Below are 21,982 nucleotides of genomic sequence, written 5' to 3' on the forward strand. Positions count from 1 at the left end.
GGAATCCCCTGGTATGTTTCTAACTCTACCATTTGGGGCAAGTCAGCTTGAGCATGTCCCAAATTATACATCTCTTCCCTCTCTTATTCCCACTCTTATGTTTAACAGGGATCACATTTCAGTTAATTTTCAACACTTAAGAATAACTGTGTATTAATTACAGAATTAAACCAGTCATATTAAGTAGAACAGACAAAAAAACTACTAAGAGGGATAATGTATTAAGTTGTTCATTAACAGTCAGGGCTATGCTGATCAAGTCACCGTTTCTCATAGTGTCCATTTCACTTCACTTAGTGTCCCTTTTTCCCCACATCCTCGCCAGAATCTCTTGTTGGTAGATTTCTGAATGTGAGCCTTTCTAACTGGGGTGAGGTGAAACCTCATTGTGGTTTTGATTTGCATTTCCCTGATGGTTAGCGATCTTGAACATTTTTTCATGTGCCTGTTGGCCATTTGGATTTCCTCTTGTGAAAAATGTCTGTTGATGTCCTTGGCCCATCTCTTAATTGGTTTTTTTGTTTTGTTGTTGTGGAGTTTCTTGATCTCTTTGTAGATTCTGGTTATTAACTGTCGCTCCCCGTCTTCGTGGAGGAACGACACAGGACCCTGCGTTGTTCTTTTGTCTGCTCGGCCCTTCCCGGGTTTGCTGCTGGTTCTTCCCGGGTTGGCTACCAACCCTTCCACCTCCGTGGAAGGGTGGTTCCCCCTAGCCACTTTCCCCACTTCCGCGGGGGAGCGGCACACCGCCGGCCGGCTCTCTCAGGGGCTGCTCAGATGTTCCTCTAGGTGTTCCTGGTGCATGTTGTCTCTCTCCTCCTTTATAGTCCTCTTCCACCAATCCCAACTCTGCTACCCACACGCCGAGTACGCTGCTCTCCTCCAATCAGGAGCAAGATCAGCTCCTGCAGCTCAATCAAATTGGCGAGAGGCAGCTGCGTAGAAGTTGTTTCCTCCTCTCCCAGCGCCATATTGTGGGAGAGCAGATGCATAGAATAAGTCTTAATTCCAGTAACTTAGTCTAGTCCGAGTTGCTCCCCACAATTAACCCTTTATCTGTTGCATAGTTTGCAGATATTTTTTCCCATTCTGTCGGTTGCCTCTTCCCTTTCCTGACAAAGGCTGTTGATTTTTCTGCATTGATTTTATATCCTGCTACTGTGCCAAACTCTTCTATGAGTTCCAGTAGTCTCTTAGTAGAGTTCTTTGGATCTCCTAAATAAAGAATCATGTGTCTGCAAAGAGGAATAGTTTGAGTTCTTCCTTCCCAATTTGTATCCCTTTAATTTCTTTTTTTGCCTGATGTCTCTGGCTAAAACTTCAGGAAGTATATTGAATAGCAATACACATACACACACAAATACATATATTTTATTTTATTATTTTAATATTTTATTTTATTATTATTATTTTTTGACAAGCAGAGTTAGACAGTGAAAGAGAAACAGAGAGAAAGTTCTTCCTTCCATTGGTTCACTCCCCCAAATGGCTTTTTTAGCCATTGCACTGCGCTGGTTCAAAGCCAGAAGTTAGGTGCTTCTCCTGGTCTCCCATGCAGGTGCAATGCCTAAGCACTTGTGCCATCCTCCACTGCCTTCCTGGGCCACAGCAGAGAGCTGGACTGGAAGAGCAGCAACTGGCACAGAATCCGGTGCCCTGACTGGGACTAGAACCTGGGGTGCTGGCACTGCAGACAAAGGATTAGCCTAGTAAACCGTGGTGTCAGCCTATTATTTTATTTTTAAAATAATACCATTATTTATTAATATCATACATAAATATATATGTGAGCATATGAAATAGAGAGAGCAAGAGTGAGAGAGAATGAATCTTCTATTTGCTGGCTCACTGTCTCAATGCCTGCAAAAGCCACTGCTAGACAAGGTCAAATCCAACAGTTAGGAACTACTTCCAGGTATCCAACTTGGATGGCAGAGACCCAGTTACTGGAACCCTTACCTACCATACCTGAGGGTGTAATTTAGCCAGATGTTGGAATCAGGAGCAGAGAAAGACATCAAACCAGGCACTGAGGTACAGAGCGCTGGAACACTAACCACTACACCAGATGCCTAGCCCCAGTTGCTGTTGTGGATAAGATAAGGGTGCAGTTTATTCTGTTTGTGTAAATATTCTCTTCTCCAGCAGATTTGGTGAAGGGGCTTATTCCCATACCGTGTGTTCTGGGCACTCTTGTCAAACTCACTGTCAGTGTATGCCCCAACAGCTCCTCTTCTTTCATTGATGAAATTGAGAATAAAATCCTACCCCTTAGAAAATAATCTTCAAATCACTGTTCTGCACATATGTGTGGTAACATTCTAGAACTCCTTGAAAATTACATGTTCACACTTTTACACCCTTGACAGTACTCTTCTCTATAAATTCAAAAAGAAGAATAATTTTATGGTTGGCAAGAAGGTACTTGGAAATGTTTTATTATAAATATGCACAACAAAATTTGACCATTTTAAACATTTTTTTGACAGGCAGAGTGGACAGTGAGAGAGAGAGACAGAGAGAAAGGTCTTCCTTTTGCCGTTGGTTCACCCTCCAATGGCGGCCATGGCTGGCGCGCTGCAGCCGGTGCACGGCGCTGATCCGAAGGCAGGAGCCAGGTGCTTCTCCTGGTCTCCCGTAGGGTGCAGGGAACAAGAACTTGGGCCATCCTCCACTGCCTTCCCTGGCCACAGCAGAGAGCTGGCCTGGAAGAGGGGCAACTGGGACAGAATCTGGCACCCTGACCGGGACTAGAACCCTGTGTGCCGGTGCCGCAAGGCAGAGGATTAGTCTATTGAGCCACGGCGCTGGCCCATTTTAACTGTTTTTAAATGTACAGTTGAGTGGCATTAAGTTCATTCCCTCTTCCAAGGAGCTTCACCTGCACCATCTCTGGGACTTGTTCCTCCTGTATCCACTAAACCATCCCCTCTTCCCTCATCCTCTGTAGGTTCTGTCTCTGTAAATCAGGTTACTCGAAATTCCTCCCTGTATAAGTAGATTCATAGAATATTTGTTCTTTTGTTATGGACTTATTTCACTTAGCATAATCTTAGGGAAATTCATCTAATAGCACCATGTAGCAGAGTTTCTTCCCTGGATAGAGCTGAACAGTACTCCATTGTATGCACTGCACCTCATTTTGTTCTGATAGTCATATGGTTATGCACGTGGGCTTGTTACCACTGTAAAAAAAGTTCATTTTTTATTTATTTGAATGCCAGAATTACACAGAGAGGAGGTATCAGAGAGATGGGGGGAGAAAGAAGGAGGGGGGAAGGGAAGGAGAGAGCGAGGGAGGGAGGGAGGGAGAGGGGGAAGGAGAGAGAATATGAGAGAGAGAATATGAGAGAGAGAGAATGAGAGAGAATGAGAATCTTCCAACTGTTGAAACACTCTTCAAATGGCCTAACAGCCATGGCTGGGCCAGGCCAAAGCCAGGAGCCAGGAGCTCAATCAGATTCCCACATGGGTGACAGGAAACCAAGCACCTGGGTCATCATCCACTGCCTTCTGAGTTGTGAGCAGGAAGCTGGATTGGAAGCACACACAAGGGCCTCTGATATGGGCTGTGGGCAGTTTAACCTGCTGCTCTGTGGTGTCCACCTCTTTTGACTGTTATAAATCAGGTTTCCATGGGTTTTGGTATACAGATAACTGAGTCCCTACATTCAGTACTTTTAAGAATATACATAGGATTAGAATTGCTGCAATATATAGTAATTTAGAGTAATAAACAATTATATAGCTGGTTAGGTGAAATACAGATCACCAAGAATATTGAGTTATTAAAAGTGCTGCAAATGTCCATGTACCTGTAAGTTTGTGAGCTACCCCAAGCCATGACACGTGAGATCCACTTCATCAGTCTCTCTTTAGGAGATACTCAGAAATATTATGTATGTCAGAGAGGCACGTGGCACAATTACCTATTACTCATTGGCCATGCACATCTATCAAAGTAAGTGGGCTTAATGAGAAAAGGTTAGCTTCCTAATGTCATTGAATCCAGAAAGCAGATGCTGTATCCTCCGATTAACGATTTTGAAACCAATGTGTTGGTGCATCCTGAGAGAATTTATCCACCACTGAATAATCACACAATAACCACGCACAGATTTCAGAAAGGTGATTATTCGTTTTTCAGTGCTGATGAGCACCAGTGGGCTGACTGTAGCATAGCCGTTGATTATCAGCATGTGGACACAATGGAGAGTTGGGTCATTGTTCCATATTGCTCTTGAGGAGTAGACAATGTAGTCCAAAATAGACATGAATATGAAGAAGCACAGGAGCAGGAGAATGGTACAGGTGGCCCTTTGCTCTGGGGTGGCTCTTGCAGAAATCCTAGTGCTGTGAAGGTGCTGGGACCGCCTCTTGTGCCTGCACAGGAGAGTCACCATGTACCCACTTGAGACGGCCATGAGCCCTGTCACGAAGACTTCTCGGAAGGTCGCCAGCATAGAAAACATATGCCTAAATAAATAACTCATGGGCCTAATGGAACAGAATTCAGTGGCATAGATTAGACTGTCTGAGGTCAGGTTGGGAGTGGCAATGGTGGTGATTATGAGGGGACTGGTAATGAAGACATAGACAACCCACAGGAAGAGGAGAGAACACAGGCTGTGATGCGAGGGCATCTGCTTGAACTTTGCCAGACAGGAGCTCCTGGGGCTGAGCGTGATGGCCTGGAGGACACTCAGCAGGCAGGTGGTGCACAGGGAGAGACCCCGCAGGATTCGGTACAAGTAGAAAGCCGATTTACACATGACATCATTCCAGAAACCCCGAGACCCAAAAATGTCTGTGACGAGGAAGCCCATGATTAGCAGCATCACTAGGTGGATGAGGGCCAAGAGACCAATGGTCAGGTCCAAGGGCTTGGGTCTGTGCTGGAGAAAAAACGTGAGGATGTGGAAGAGAAGAAGCATGGTGTTGGCAGAGACCCCAATGCCAACTTCAGAGAAAAGGGTGTATCTTATGTCACTGGCGTGGTGCTGTTTGTTTTTATTCATCTGGTAGGGAAAAGAATAATACAGTAAATTTCTGAGGAAAACAGCAAGAAATATTATTTGTCACAAATATTAGTACCTTCACGAATCTCAACTAACACTGCTGTCATTATTGAAACCTATGCATCAATCCCAGTACTTCCTGTTCTCCCTTCATTAGTCAAGTCCACCTCAGACCTTCCTGGAGCCACCCCTACCATCTCCTTCATCCCTCCACATCCCAGCTATGGCTGGGTCATGGGTACCGTGGCCAGCTCCCACAGAAACACACACTTTCCTGTGCATTAAAAGCTGCAACATGTTACAGGTAGCAGGAACACATTCCAATGTCTTTTTCTAATAATGTGGAGTCAGGGTGGTAAGTAGAACCACAATTAAAATCAATTCAATCTCATTCCAATTTAAGGTTTTAATTGAAGGACTTGTGTCTGAATATAAAAAAAAAACCCTTTAAGATAGGTCTCCATGAGATCCCAAGGTTTCATCTCCCCTTCAAATAAGCAAAGATGTTTTCTAGACTCAAGATTTCCAGGAGTAAAAATTACACTAGAAAATGAGATGATGACATACTGGTGACAGTTTCCTCTGGAATATGTGTATGAGATTTTATTGAACCCCATAAAAAGAAGTTCTGTAACACTGCAAAATATTTCCAAAGATACATTTAAAAAGAATTATCATTTGACAGTAGAGGTATGTGGCACAATTATGTCATGGCTCCTTGGACCATGTGGTTCCATCATGTAAGGCACGAAAGAGAGGCAGAATGCTGATTTCCTAAACATGAGATGCCACAAAACTCTTCAGAACTCAGGTGCCTACTTTGTTAAAGTCTGACAAGTGTGGATTTTTTTAAGGTGAAAATGAACAGCATGAGAAAAAGTTAACATTTTTCCAAGGTAATGATCAGGTGGGTGGCAGGATTTGTTGAGCTCGTTTCAGATTGCCTCCATGGTCCTTCAGGAAGACTGATGGTAAATTATTAATCCAGGGCCCACTGCCTTCAAGCTTCATGGATCTCTGGCAGTTGCCGTGCTGATATTCTGTTATGTCTGTGTACTGCCATTTTTGTGTGTATGTTTTATGCAAGGTGAAAAAATATCATGCTAATCTTTAAACGAAAGTGCCATGCTGTTTGCCAGAGTGGCTATACAACTTCACATTTCCACCAGCACCATGTGAGCTTTTCACTTCCTCTCCAACATGTCGTCTGTCACTATTGTTTTTAAAGTCAGAGAGAGGCATTTGATGCAATTTGTAAGAGACCACTTGGAATGCCCACATCCCAGGTCAGAGGGCCTGGGTTTGAGTTCCAGCCCTGCTTCTGATTCTAGACCCCTGCCAATGCACACGCTGGGAGGCAGCAGGTGAAGGCTTAAGCAGTTGGATCCCTGCCACCCTCATGGAAAACCCATATGGTGAGTTCTGAGCTCCTGGCTTTGGCTTGGCCCAGCCTCCTCCATTGTGGGCATTTGGGCAATGAACCAGTAGATGGAAGATTGCTCTCTGTGTCTGCTCTCTGCCTTTCAAACTGATAAAAACTTAAACACTTGTTTTAAAAGTAATTACTTGAAATAGATTCACATTATCATTTAATAACTAATATTCAGGATAGTTCTAAAATTACCTTAAGTCATTTAATTTTTGTGAAATAGAGACCTTGTGTGAGTTAAGTTTAACTGATTCTTGAAGCCTGAACCTGGCAAACACACAGCATGGTAAAACCCTCCAAGTAGTGTGTTTTAATCTCTGTTAATCAAGGCTGCTTGTATTATGTTCAGTGTCACTTAGGAAGCTACTGCTGCAGATGTAAGTGGTTTAGGTAAAGCTGCAGTGTACCAGTGACATGAATTTGTAATAATATTCAGGAAATCTTTGCTTGGGTGAAATATTACTTTGAAAACACTGGAAACATTTTTTTTAGTGGTGAAATGCCACAGTAAAAGCAGGGAAAAATTATCTTGATTTCCAGAATATGGATTAAGGATAGTGACAATTTTGTTAATCACAAAGAGCAACTTACCTTTCCTCCAGGTATTGACAAGAGAGACACAAAATAGTTCTCCAGTCTTCTGTGTCCAAAGATTGGATCACACAAGACAGCACCAGAGAAACCCCTCAGATACACGTTGCTTAATTCTACTAAAACAGCATCCAGTGTGTGAGCATTGTAAGGATATATCACTCTTTCTGTGCTAATAGATCATTTCTACTAGAGACCACTCTGCTGAACATGGACCCTTTAAACAAATGAACTGAAACAATGCTCTTAGCAGGTCCTCTCCCAGCTGCTCCTTGTCACATGCACACCTGACCAGCACAGTGCAGTCTAGGAGATCAGAGGACAGGGCAGGGCTCTCATCCATCAGCAGGGTGAGCAAGGAGACCCTGCTCAAATAAGGTTCCCAGGTGTGCTGAGCCTGAGAAGGTCCTTGGGTGTCCTACAGTGCCACACACCAAAGTCACATAATGCACTGTGGAGAGTTAGGTGCCTTCAAGGGACTTGGCATTTTGTACCTATGACGAACGTCCCACAAAGGCTTCTGAAACAGGCTGTCTGCAGAAGCCACCTTGGGGAAGGGAAGCGTAAGTCCATGTGACAGATGAGAAAAAGAAAGACACAGGGCAAAAGGATTTTCAAAGAAATGGAATATACACTCCCGAGAGCTGAAAGTGAGGGGTGGGCGGTCTTGGAAGGAAGAGGATGCAGTTAAGACTCTTGTGTTCCCAAAAGCAATCACTCCAGAACTTCTGTAGTCTTTGATCACCTACATCATGGGCTGCCTTGTGAAATGTGAGAACATACAATGGGCCCCAAACCAGGGACCAACGTCCAGGTCAATGCACACCACCCGGGGGTCAGGAGAGAAGTGGATGGTGCAACTGGAGGAGGAAGCCCCTCAGCAGACCCCAGGGCATTTTGTACCTATGATGAAATCCCTGGAAAGGCAACAAGACTTCTGAAACAGGCCGTATGCAGAAGCCACCTTGGGGAAGGGAAGGGAAAGTCCAAGTTGACAGATGAGAAAAAGAAAGACACAGGGAGAAATGATTTTCAAAGAAACAAAATATTCACTCTGAGAGCTGTGTGACATGTGAGATCATACAATGAGCCCCAAAGCAGGGACCAACGTCCAGGTCAATGTACACCAACCGGCGGTCAGGAGAGTAGTGGAGGGTGCTTCTGGAGGAAGAAGCCCCTAGGCAGACCCCAGGGCAGGCCCAGGTGCCTGTGGCCTTGTGGATGTGTGGGAACAGGGTGATGGAAGGTAGGGAGGATGCCTCTGCTATCTGCAGCCTGTGTGTCAGCGTTCACAGGGTTGAGACGATGTGCAAATTACATGATTTATGCCCAGTGCTAAGCAGTACCTGTGCAGCTGAACGTCCATGAAAGGGCATACTTTGGCTTGTCATCCAAGAACTCAACCTGGCCATCATGAGATCCCAAGCCTCACTCTCATCACCTTCCTTATGTTAATGAATAGATGGACGAGAGGGAACTGGCTGGTACGTGAGAGTGACCAGGCTTCATGCACATGGATGTGGGGCTGAGGTTAAACAGCAGCAGCTGACTTGTGGCACAGCTCCAGCTGGGAAGCTGAAGAGCTTGGGGTGGGATGGAAGTGGCTGGCACATCCAGGAAGGCGACATCATCCCCACTCAGACGTCAGGACTGTGTGCAGAGATGCTGTGAAATGCAGCACCAAGGATGTGAGGATGGAACAGGTGGAGAACCTTTGAGCAAACGAATGGCAGCTAACTCTGAGAACTGTAGGGGTGGGAACTGGCCATTGTTTCAGAATTGAACAGATTGTGAAGCGCAGCTCAGTGGTCACTCAGGTGGATAGAATGTTCACAATATCCACATTTTAAAACCTGTCTTGAGAGAAGTCAGGAAAAGGGGACCTGCATTAAGGTAGAGGGACAGGACCCCCACGGAGCTTCCTCTCAGACGCTGTGCTGTCCTTACCTGGAAAGGAGATTCCTGTGGGAGACCCTGCTCCCTGAGCCACCCAAGATGCAACGAGGTCACGTGCGGGTTTCTGGCTGAACGGCATCGTCTTTCCTTCATCACCCTGCTCTCCTTGTCTGAGTGACAAGTGGAAGACGCAGGTTCACATGCAGGAAGAGATGTCACTTGGCAAACATTTGGAACTTCAGCCAGACATGGGCAGGGTGAGGTTCAACTCACGTGCATGTTCCCCCTCACAGAGTAAGTTCAGTCTCTGACTGCTAAGGATGTGGGAAAAGAGGCATTTTAAAAAATAAGTTAATTTTAAATTACTAGTACATAGAGAAAAGATGAATAAGCAGAAATAATCTCTCACTGCACCTGTTGGGATTTAGACAGCTCGGTTTCTGGAGCTTTGGAGGGGAAACTGTCAGCCTCTCCCCTTATTTTTTTAATAGCAACGTCATTGCAGCTTTCTGTGCTTGTCCTCTCATTGGAGACCTGCAGGCTGACACAGCACTTGCTTACAAGCTGGCACTATTCCCTTGTAGTTTCTAGAACTCAACCTGAGAATACAAAGGCTTTCAGGGGAACTGCTGGTAGATAACTCGGTAATGCGAGATCCCACCCCAAAAATGATATTTTGAACAAATACATTTTTCTTAAGAATATGAAATTATATTTTAACTACTATAGGAGTTTAACTTCCTATACAAGTTACATAAGTCAGTAATAGTTCCATTCAACTTATGAGAAGAGAGAGGCAATGTGAAGTATTTGTACTAATAAGCTAAACTTAAAACATCTGTTCCCTGACAATGAGTAGTTGTATGAATAACTAATATTTTAGATTACAATCTGTAGATAACATAATAATATACAACTTGAGTATCGACAGCAAGTTAATGAAAGTCATTTTGATGAGAACAAAGTTAAAATCTAATATCACTTTCTTTGAAAATTTTGATGAATTTGGACTCTTAATTAAAGGACTAAATAAGAAGCAAACTTCCCTATTGCATTACAGAGGGATCTCCTCTGCTCAGAGCAGGGCAGGTGGGGCTGATGTCTCTTCTGAAGCTTCCACACTCCTCAGCATGGCCCAGTTTCCCCCCACAGTCCCCTGCACAGAAGCCCCATCTGCCCCCGATCCCAAATTATGGGGCAAAAACCACTTACCCACTCAGACGTGTGTAGGGATTCTGTGCGCCTGAGAAGAACCTGCAGTGTTTTAAAGAAAGGATGTCTGAGCTCATCCCTCTGCAGGCTGTCACATTAGCATCTACGGCGGTGACAGATCCCACTGGGGATCTCAGAACACAGAGTCCCTGGTGGAACACGTCACCCATCTCTTCATTGTCCTTGATTTCCTCCTGCATAATTACAACCTGGGGAGAGCACTGCTCACAACTGTCCTGTGCGTGAACTTTCTGACGTGTTGTTGAGTTTGATTTGCTAGTGTTCTCTTGGGTTCCTGCCTCTGTGCTCATTAGCATATTGGTCTGTAGTTTCCTTTTGTTGTTCTTGCTGTTGTGTCCTTGTCTGGTTTCAGAATCAAAAGTGAGTTTGGTAGGGTTCCACCCCATCCACTATAATGGAATAGTCTGAGAAGAACTGAGGTTGGTTCTTCCTTAAACGATTGCAGAGGTCAGCAATGAAGCCATCTGGCATTGTGCTTTTCTTTGTTGGGAGACTGTTCTGTACTGACCCAACCTAATTACCCATTACTGGTCTGCTCCTTTGTTCAATTTTGAGAAGTTATATATATCCAAAATTTGTCTACTTTAAGTTTTACAATTTGTTGGTGTATAGTTTTCCATAATAGCTTCCAATAATCGTTTGTATTTCTGTGTCCATTTGTATTTCTGATTTTGAAAACTGTCCATTTCTTAGCTGGATAGGTTGCTCTGTTTTGCTGTTGCTGACTTTTTTGTTCCTGATATCTTCTGCAATTTAACCCTTTGTCAGATAAGTAGCTTGCTGCTATTTCTCCCTCTTTTTGGATGTCTCTTCACTCTTGATTCCTTTGCTGGGCAGAAGCTTCTGAGTTTGATACAATCCCATTTGTGTAGCTTTTCTCTAATTGTCTGCATTTTTTGGCAATCCTAACTCACTCCTCACCCTCCAACATGCGTATACCAATGTGTTGAAGGGTTTCTCAATATGTTTTATTCTAGAAACTTTAGAGTTACAGGTCTTAAATTTAGGTTTTGATCATCATGAGTTGTACATGGTGAGGTAAGGTTCTTATTTAATTCTTCTGCATATATATATGGATAAACACATAGACACACACACACACACACACACATCCAGTTTTTCCAGTACCATTTATTGAAAAGTCTATTTTTTCTCCAATGTATGTCCTTGGCAACTTTGTTGATTAGCCATATGTACGTGCATTCATGTCTAGGTTCTCTATCTATGTGATGGCTTTTATGCCGTGACCTGATGTTTAATGAGTGTAGCTTGGAATATGCTTTGAGATCAGGTACTGTGATGCCTCCAGCTTGGTCTCTGCCCCCCCCCCCCGAATTGCTTTGGCTATTCTGGCTCTTCTGTGTTCCATGTGAATTTTAGGATGTTTTTATGTAAAGATGTCATTGATATTTTGATATGGATTACATTGAAACTGTAGATCGCTTTAAATAATATGGACATTTTAAAGGTATTAATTATTCCAATCCATGGACAAGGAACATCTTGTCTTTTTGTGTGTCTTTGATGATTTATTTTATCAGCATTTAATGATTTTCATGATAAACATCTTTCATTTCTTTGGCTAATTGTATTTCTAGATATCTAATTTTTAAGCTATTGTATATTGGATTTATTTCATTCCTTTTCAGCAAGATCATTATTGGTACTGTAAAAATGTTATTTTTGTATGTTGATATTGTATCTGACTTTACAAGATTGGATATCAGTTGTAACAGATTTTTTAAAGATTTATTTATTTATTTGAAAATTATGCAGAAAGAGGAGGGGGGAAAGAAGGAAAGAGGGAGAGAGGGAAGGAGGGGGAGGGGTGGGGGAGGGGGAGAGGGAGAGAGGGGTCTTCCATCTGATGGTTCATTCCTCAATTGGCTTCAATGGCCGCAGCTGCGCAGATCCCAAGCCAGGAACAGGAGCTTCTTTTGGGTCTCCCATGTGGATGCAGGGGCCCAAGGCTTTGGGCCATCTTCTGCTGCTTTCCTAGGACATAGCCGAGAACTGTAGAAGAAGTGGAGCTGCCAGAAATCAAACCGGCGCCCATATGGGATGCCAGCACTCTAGGCGGTAGCTTTACCCACAGCACCATAGTGCCAGCCTCTCTAAACAGCTTTTTGATGGAGTGTTTAGGTTTTTCCATGTACAAGATCATGTCTTCTTCAAACACACATATTTTGACCTCCTCTTTATCAATTTTGATGGCCTTTGTTTTTGTATTCCCTAACTGCTCTTGCTAATATTTCAAATAATATTTTGAGTAAGAGTGGTAAAAGAGGGCATTCTTGTCCTGTTCCAGGTGTGAAGAGTAATGATTTCAGCTTTTTCTCCACTAAGTATGATATGGGCTGTGGATTTGTCTCTTGTATCCTTTATAAGTTGGAGGTAGGTTCCTTATACACCCAATTTGTTGAGAACGTCTATCATGAAAGGATACTGAATCTTATCAGGTGCTTTTCTGCATCAGTTGAAATAATCATATGGTTTTTGTTCTTCATTCTGTTGATGGGATTTATTATGCTTAATTTGTTAGAATGTTGAGATAAAGCCAAGTTGATCATGATGTAGATCTTTTTCGCATAGCAGTAAATTGGGTTTTCTAATATTTTGTTAATAATGTAAGCACCTCTGCTCAACCTTTCATCTAAATAATGATTTAAAAGTTCATGGAAAATGAAATTAAAAGATGAAATTATTCTGCTGAAAAACATTTTGAAATTCATGCATATGAGAATAGTGCAAAAATTTCATGAAAATATCTTATGAAAAAACTATGCAGTGATTTCAAACATATTTTGCAAATAAACACCTTACAATTCCTTTTTCCATGAATTTAAAAAAAAATTTCCCTTGTGTGCTATATTCTCTTCCAGAATTCAGTGTTGGAGTCAACTTTACAGAATTATAGGGAGTGAGAGTGGGGGAGAGGATGTTTTATCAGAGACTAATTGAGATACTTTTAAAATAAGATTTATTTATTTGAGAGGCAGAGTTACAGACACAGAGAAAGAGAGACAGAGAGGTGTTCCATCCACTGGTTCACTCCAAAAATGGCTGCACCAATCCTAAGCCAGGAGCCAGGAATTTCTTCCAGGTATTCCACGTGGGTGCAGGGGCCCAAGTACTTGGTCCATCTTCTGCTGTTTTTCCAGGCCATGAGCAAGGAGCTGCATTGGAAGAGGAGCAGCTGGGATTCAAACCAGTGTCCATATGGGATGCTGGCACTGCAGATAGAGGCTTATCCCACTGCGCCACAGAGCCAGCTCCTGAGTGATTTTTTTTTTGCCTCTGGTATCTGCTCTACTCTCTGCTTTACTTTTAATGTCTATAAAATGGCATTGCCAATGGCTTCCTCTTGAAATAATCAATTTCTAGGCTGTGTCTGTCTACAGGAAGCACACAGGGATCTCTGTGCCCCATGTGCTGCATGTCCACATACAAATCTCTGATCTCCACAGGGCATCACCCCCAGCCTCTATGCCACCATGAAAGTGTCCTGCATCTTCCTTCCCACCTTTCACACCTATGTATGAATAGTTTATTGGAGTCTGGCTCACCTGTTAGCTTTGAGCTGTTTGATGCAGTGATTGGGTCCATTTTGCACAAATTTATGCTTGGAATCCTTGCTCAGTAGCTGCCATGTGACCAGGGTTGAAGGATATATTTGTATGACCAATACATGAAAAATTATGAAATACCAAAAATTCCATACCTAGGAGGAGTAGGGAAGAAACACAGAGGAGCAGTTAAAGTCAGAGAACAGAACATTGGCTAAAGACAGGACAGTTTGATCATCAGTAGGGAAAATATGACAACAAATTGAAGCACTATTCTTAAATCTAAGAGTTCATAAAGAGAAAAACCCCTCACAGATCACTTTATATGCTGCCAGGAAAGAAATGAGATGTTGTAAATTGAAAACCAGGACTGCACAGGATGCATAGACACTCTTAACACACAGGCGCTGTTCATCATCACAGACGTGGCACAGTGGGCTAAGCCACCCCTCGGGATGCCCACATCCCCCAGCACACTGCGGCCCCTCATTTTCCCACTCTGAAACTTGCTGTTACCACTGCTGCTGCTCCTCTAGAGAAGAACAGGGCTTCATTCTGCTAGGTTTCTCTGGAGCACCTTGCTCTTTCCTCTTTATCTTGCTGTGGACTCACAGCCCGAATGGCTGCCAGGTGAGCCTGAAGAACCGAGTTCTGGTGGCGGAGGTCTCGCTCCCGTCCTGCAGCCCAGCAGCCTCCTGAGTGCTCACTGGCAGCTGTGCAGGGAAGTTTAGTACAGATCAAATCTCCCTTCTCCTGTCTGTTCAGATGTTGTATCTCTCCTTGGAGTCAGAATTGGTCGTTTTTGTGTTTGTAGGAATGTGTCAGTTTTACGTGGGTTGTCTAATTTGTTGGCTTGCACCTGTCCCAGTGGCCCTACATACAGTTCTGTAGACTTGGTGGTGTGGTCCTCACATGCACCTGTCCCGAGTGGCCCTACTTACAGTTCTGTAGACTTGGTGGTGTGGTGTTCACATGCACCTGTCCCAGTGGCCCTACTTACAGTTCTGTAGACTGGGTGGTGAGGTCCCTACATGCCCCTGTCCCCATTGGCCCCTACTTACAGGTCTGTAGACTTGGTGGTGTGGTCCATACATGCCCCTGTCCCCATTGGCCCCTACTTACAGTTCTGTAGACTTGGTGGTGTGGTGTTCACATGCACCTGTCCCAGTGGGCCCTACTTACAGGTCTGTAGACTGGGTGGTGAGGTCCTTACATTCCCCTGTCCCCATTGGCCCCTACTTACAGTTCTGTAGACTTGGTGGTGTGGTCCTTACATGCACGTGTCCCAGTGGGCCCTTCTTACAGTTCTGTAGACTGGGTGGTGTGGTGTTCACATGCACTTGTCCCAGTGGACCCTACTTACAGTTCTGTAGACTGGGTGGTGTGGTCCTCAGATGCACCTGTCCCCAGTGGCCCTACTTACAGTTCTGTAGACTAGGTGGTGTGGTGTTCACATGCAACTGTCCCCAGGGGGCCCTACTTACAGTTCTGTAGATTGGGTGGTGAGGTCCTCAGCCTCTTTTCCTATGCAGTTTTTTGCATCTTCTCTTCCTTCAGGCATTTCAGGTCAAAACCTGTCAATTTTGCTGATGGTCCCTAGGAATCCAGCTTAGTTTTGGGTACCTCCTCTGTCTCCCTCTCTTGGCTTCGTCTGGTTCCACTCTGCTGTGTTTCTTCTTTCCTTCTGTTAGATTTGGTTTTGGTTTTCCTCTTTCTAAAACTCCTTAAGGTGTAAAGTTAGATTATTAGCTTGTGAGCCTTTTTCCTTTCACTGCTGGCTTTCACAGCTGTAAGTCATCGAATTGATCCTTTTGTTTTAGGCACTGGCATCCCCTGTTTCTAGAGACTTTTTTTTGAATAAAAATCCACTTTGTGTAGTACCTGAATGTAATCTGCAGGAGTGACATTGACACTTCGAGATGAGAGAATTTTTTTTTAATTTTTTTAACTTTTATTTAATGAATATAAATTTCCAAAGTACGGCTTATGGATTACAATGGCTTCCTCCCCATAACGTCCCTCCCACCCGCAACCCTCCCCTCTCCCACTCCCTCTCCCCTTCCATTCACATAAAGATTCATTTTTGATTCTCTTTATATACAGAAGATCAGTTTAGCATACATTAAGTAAAGATTTCAACAGTTTGCTCCCACACAGAAACATAAAGTGAAAAATAATAGATGATTTTTTAAATGATGATGAAATCAGATCAGACCTATTGTCATGTTTCATCCCAGTGAGAGTCAAGTTGGGAATTGATAATTTCCTCTTCTTCTTCTTCTTCTTCTTCTTCTTCTTCTTCTTCTTCTTCTTCTTCTTCTTCTTCTTCTTTTTACAGAAGATCAGTTTAGTATACATTAAGTAAAGATTTCAACAGTTTGCACCCCCATAGAAACACAAAGTGAAATATATTGTTTGAGTACTCGTTATAGCATTAAGTCTCAATGTACAGCACATTATGGACAGAGATCCTACATGAGGAGTAAGTGCACAATGACTCCTGTTGTTGACTTTACCACTTGACACTCTTGTTTATGGCCTCAGTAATCTCCCCATGCGCCAGTCATGAGTTTCCAAGGCTATGGAAGCCCCTTGAGTTCTCCGACTCTTATCTTGTTTAGACAAGGTCATAGTCAAAGTGGAGGTTCTCTCCTCCCTTCAGAGAAAGGTACCTCCTTCTTTGAAGACCTGTTCTTTCCACTGGGATCTCACTCACAGAGATCTTTCATTTAGGTTTTTTTTTTTTTTTTTTTTTGCCTGAGTGTCTTGGCTTTCCATGCCCGAAATAATCTCATGGGCTTTTCAGCCAGATCCGAATGTCTTTAGGGCTGATTCTGAGGCCAGAGTGCTGTTTAGGACATCCGCCATTCTATGAGTCTGCTGAGTATCTCGCTTCCCATGTTGGATCACTCTCCCCTTTATTTATTCTATCGGTTAGTATTAGCAGGTACTAGACTTGTTTATGTGCTCCCTTTGACTCTTAGTCCTTTCATTATGATCAATTGTGAACTGAAATTCATCACTTGGACTAGTGAGATGGCATTGGTACATGCCACCTTGATGGGATTGAATTGGAGTCCCCTGGTATGTTTCTAACTCTACCATTTGGGCCAAGTCAGCCTGAGCATGTCCCAAATTGTACATCTCTTCCCTCTCTTATTGCCACTCTTATGTTTAACAGGGATCACATTTCAGTTAATTTTCAACACTTAAGAATAACTGTGTATTAATTACAGAATTAAACCAGTCATATTAAGTAGAACAGACAAAAAAAAAACTACTAAGAGGGATAATGTATTAAGTTGTTCATTAACAGTCAGGGCTATGCTGATCAAGTCACCGTTTCTCATAGTGTCCATTTTACTTCAACAGGTTTCCTTTTTGGTGTTCAGTCAGTTGTCACCAATCAGGGAGAACATATGGTATTTGTCCCTTTGGGACTGGCTTATTTCACTCAGCATGATGTGTTCCAGATTCCTCCATTTTCTTGCAAATGACTGGATTTCGTTGTTTCTTACTGCGGTATAGTATTCTAAAGAGTACATATCCCATAATTTCTTTATCCAGCCTACCATTGATGGGCATTTAGGTTGGTTCCAGGTCTTGGCTATTGTGAATTGATCTGCAATAAACATTAGGGTGCAGACCGCTTTTTTGTTTGCCAATTTAAATTCCTTTGCGTAAATACCAAGGAGTGGGATGGCTGGGTCGAACGGTAGGTTTATCTTCAGGTTTCTGAGGAATCTCCAGACTGACTTCCATAGTGGCTTGACCAGTTTGCATTCCCACCAACAGTGGGTTAGTGTCCCTTTTTCCTCACATCCTCACCACCGTCTGTTGTTGGTAGATTTGTGTATGTGAGCCATTCTAACTGGGGTGAGGTGAAACCTCATTGTGCTTTTGATTTGCATTTCCCTGATTGCTAATGACCTTGAACATTTTTTCATGTGCCTGTTGGCCATTTGGACTTCCTCTTTTGAAAAATGTCTATTGAGGTCCTTGGCCCATTTCTTAAGTGGGTTGTTGGTTTTGTTTTTGTGGAGTTTCTTGATCTCTTTGTAGATTCTGGTTATTAACCCTTTATCTGTTGCATAGTTTGCAAATATTTTTTCCCATTCTGTAGGTTGTCTCTTCACTCTCCTGACTGTTTCTTTTGCAGTACAGAAACTTCTCAATTTGATGCAATCCCAATAGTTGATTTTGGCTTTGACTGCCTGTGCCTCCCGGGTCTTTTCCAGAAATTCGTTGCCTGTGCCAATATCTTGAAGGGTTTCTCCAATGTTCTCTAATAACTTGATGGTGTCAGGTCGTAGATTTAGGTCTTTAATCCACATTGAGTGGATTTTTGTGTAAGGTGTAAGGTAGGGGTCTTGCTTCATGCTTCTGCACATGGAAATCCAGTTTTCCCAGCACCATTTATTGAATAGACTGTCCTTGCTCCAGGAATTTGTTTTAGATCCTTGATCAAATATAAGTTGGCTGTAGATGTTTGGGTTGATTTCTGGTGTTTCAATTCTGTTCCATTGGTCTATCCATCTGTTTGTGTACCAGTACCATGCTGTTTTGATTACAACTGCCCTGTAGTATGACCTGAAATCTGGTATTGTGATGCCTCCAGCTTTGTTTTTGTTGTACAAGATTGCTTTAGCTATTGGAGGTCTCTTGTGCCTCCATATGAATTTCAGCATCATTTTTTCTAGATCTGAGAAGAATGTCTTTGGTATCTTGATTGGGATTGCATTGAATCTATAAATTGCTTTTGGGAGAATGGACATTTTGATGATGTTTATTCTTCCAATCCATGAGCATGGAAGATTTTTCCATTTTTTGGTATCCTCTTCTATTTCTTTAAGATTTTGTAATTCTCATCGTAGAGATCTTTAACGTCCTTGGTTAAATTTATTCCAAGGTATTTGATTGTTTTTGTAGCTATTGTGAATGGGATTGATCTTAGAAGTTCTTTTTCAGCCATGGCATTGCTTGTGGATACAAAGGCTGTTGATTTTTGTGCATTGATTTTATATCCTGCCACTTTGCCAAACTCCTCTATGAATTCCAATAGTCTCTTAGTAGAGTTCTTTGCATCCCCTAAGTAAAGAATCATATCGTCTGCAAAGAGGGATAGTTTGACTTCTTCCTTCTCAATTTGTATTCCTTTAATTTCTTTTTCTTGTCTGATGACTCTGGCTAAAACTTCCAGAACTATGTTAAATAGCAGTGGTGAGAGTGGGCATCCCGGTCTGGTTCCAGATCTCAGTGGAAATGCTTCCAACTTTTCCCCATTCAATAGGATGCTGGCTGTGGGCTTTTCATAAATTGCTTTGATTATATTGAGGAATGTTCCTTCTATACCCAATTTGCTTAGAGTTTTCATTATGAAAGGGTGTTGAATCTTATCGAATGCTTTCTCTGCATCTATTGAGATAATCATATGGTTTTTCTTCTGCAGTCTCTTAATGTGGTGAATCACATCGATTGATTTGCGAATGTTGAACCATCCCTGCATACCAGGGATAAATCCCACTTGGTCTGGGTGGATGATCTTTCTGTTGTGTTGTTGTATTCTATTGGCGAGAATTTTATTGAGGATTTTTGCATCTATGTTCATCAGGGATATTGATCTGTAATTTTCTTTCAGTGCTGCTTCTTTCTCTGGCTTAGGGATTAAGGTGATGCTGGCTTCATAGAAAGAATTTGGGAGGATTCCCTCTTTTTCGATTGTTCTGAATAGTTTTAGAAGAAATGGAGTTAGTTCTTCTTTCAATGTCTGGTAGAATTCAGCAGTGAATCCATCTGGTCCTGGGCTTTTCTTTGTTGGGAGGGCCTTTATTACTGTTTCAATTTCTGTTTCAGTTATGGGTCTATTTAGGTTTTCTATGTCTTCATGGTTCACTTTAGGTAGATTGTATGTGTCCAGGAATCTAGGTTTCTCTGTTTGCTGGCATACAAGTCCTTGTAGTAGTTTCTGATGGTTCTTTTTATTTCTGTGGTGTCTGTTGTTACGTTTCCTTTCTCATCTCTGATTTTATTGATTTGGGTCTTTTCTCTTCTTTTTTTAGTTAGTTGGCCAATGGGGTGTCAATTTTGTTTATTTTTTCAAAAAACCAGCTCTTCGCTTGGCTGATATTTTGTAATTTTTTTTGGATTCAATCCTGTTGATTTCTTTTCTCATTTTAATTATTTCTCTTCTCCTGCTAGCTTTGGGTCTGGTTTGCTGCAAATTTTCTAGGTCCTTGAGATGTGCTGAAAGCTCAATTTTTGGTGCCTTTCCAATTTCTTGATGTAGGCCCCTATTGCTATAAACTTGCCTCTCAATACTGCTTTTTCCGTATCCCATAAGTTTTGATATGTTTTGTTGTTATCCTCATTTACTTCCAGAAAGTTTCTGATTTCTCTTTTGATTTCTTGAATGACCCAGTATTCATTCAGGAGCATGTTGTTCAGTCTCCATGTGTTTGCATATTTCTGGGGTTTCCTGAGTTGCTAATTTCCAGCTTCATTCCACTGTGGTATGAGAAGCTGCATGGTATGATTCTAATTCTTTTAAATTTGCTGAGACTTGCTGAATGACCTAGTATGTGATCAATCCTAGAGAAGGTTCCATGCACTGCTGAGAAGAATGTAGAATCTTCAGATGTAGGATTGAAAGTTCTATAGATATCTGTTAGATCCATTTGGGCAATAGTGTCGATTAAATCTGCTGTTTCCTTGTTGATCTTCTGTCTGGATAATCTATCGATTTCTGAGAGTGGAGTATTGAAGTCCCCCAGTACTATTGTATTGGAATCTAAGTCTCCCTTTAAGTCCCTTAACATATCTTTTAAATAGACCGGTGCCCTGTAATTAGGTGCATATACATTTATAATAGTTACATCTTCCTGTTGAATTGAACCCTTAATCATTATATAGTGCCCCTCTTTGTCTCTCTTAACAGTTTTTGTATTAAAGTTTATTTTGTCTGATATTAATATGGCTACACCTGCTCTTTTTTGGTTTTTGTTGGCATGGAATATCTTTTTCCAACCTTTCACTTTCAGTCTGCATGCCTCTTTGTTAGAGAGATGTGTTTCTTGTAGGCAACAAATAGTTGGGTGTTGTTCCTTAAGCCAGTCAGCCAGTCTGTGTCTTTTAACTGGACAGTTCAGGCCATTCACATTTAATGTGACTATTGATACATAGTGACTTTGCCCTGCCATTTTCCCGGAGATATATTCTAGTATATGCTTTGAGCTTCCCATGCTCTTTTACTGGTAGGTGTTCTTCCTTTCCCTTCTTTCATATTGATGGCTGTGTTTCTGTGTTTCTGAGTGTAGCACATCTTTAAGTATCTTTTGCAGGGCCGGACGAGTGGCCACAAAGTCTTTCAATTTCTGTTTGCTATGAAAGGTCTTTATTTCACCTTCATTCACAAATGAGAGCTTAGCAGGATATAATATTCTGGGCTGGCAATTTTTCTCTCTTAGCACCTGTGCTATGTCTCGCCATTCCCTCCTAGCCTGTAGTGTTTCTGATGAGAAGTCTGCTGTGAGTCTGATTGGAGATCCTCTGAGAGTAATCTGACGTTTCTCTCTTGCACATTTTAGGATCTTTTCTTTCTGTTTCACTGTGGTGAGTTTAATTACAACGTGTCGTGGTGAGGATCTCTTTTGGTCATGTTTACTGGGGGTTCTATGAGCTTCCTGTACTAGGATGTCTCTGTCCTTCTGCAAACCCGGAAGGTTCTCTGCTAGTATCTCACTAAAAAGGCCTTCTAATCCTTTCTCTCTCTCCATGCCTTCAGGAACTCCTAGAACCCGAATGTTGGTTTTTTTAATAGTATCCTGTAGATTCCCAACAATATTTTTTAGATTTCTAATTTCCTCTTCTTTTCTTTGGTCTGACTGTATCCTTTCCTGTTCTCTGTCTTCTAAGTCTGATATTCTCTCTTCTGCTTCACCCATTCTGTTTTTAAGGCTCTCTAATGTGTTTGTCATTTGATCTATTGACCTCTTCATTTTGATGTCTCTTCACTATCACACTTTCCTGTTCTACTAGTTTCTGCATTTCATTTTGATTCTTCCTTAAAATTTCATTTTCATGAGAGAGATTTTCAATCCTGTCCAATAAGGATTTCTGTAGTTCAAGGATTTGCTTTTGAAAACTTCTAAATGATCTTATCATAAATTTTTTGAAATCCGTATCTTGCATTTCTTCTATCTCATCATCTTCATAATCTTTGCTTGGGGTCTTTTGTTTATTTGGAGGCATCA

At 42.2% G+C, this 21,982-nt stretch overlaps 2 protein-coding genes across 3 annotated transcripts in view; one reads left to right on the forward strand and one right to left on the reverse strand.

The window, feature by feature from the left end:
• LOC138846706 (uncharacterized) overlaps nt 1-21,982 on the forward strand; it is a 480,670-nt gene that overhangs the window by 225,907 nt on the left and 232,781 nt on the right. The window lies entirely within an intron of this gene.
• ORYCUNV1R1629 (vomeronasal 1 receptor oryCunV1R1629) lies at nt 3,972-5,018 on the reverse strand. The gene is given in 1 exon segment (NM_001167348.1): nt 3,972-5,018. A coding segment is annotated over 1 exon segment (1,047 nt).

Source organism: Oryctolagus cuniculus, chromosome 10 (genome assembly GCF_051225735.1).
Source record: "Oryctolagus cuniculus isolate XC-2025 breed Fujian yellow rabbit chromosome 10, ASM5122573v1, whole genome shotgun sequence".
In the NCBI taxonomy this organism is placed as follows: domain Eukaryota; kingdom Metazoa; phylum Chordata; class Mammalia; order Lagomorpha; family Leporidae; genus Oryctolagus; species Oryctolagus cuniculus.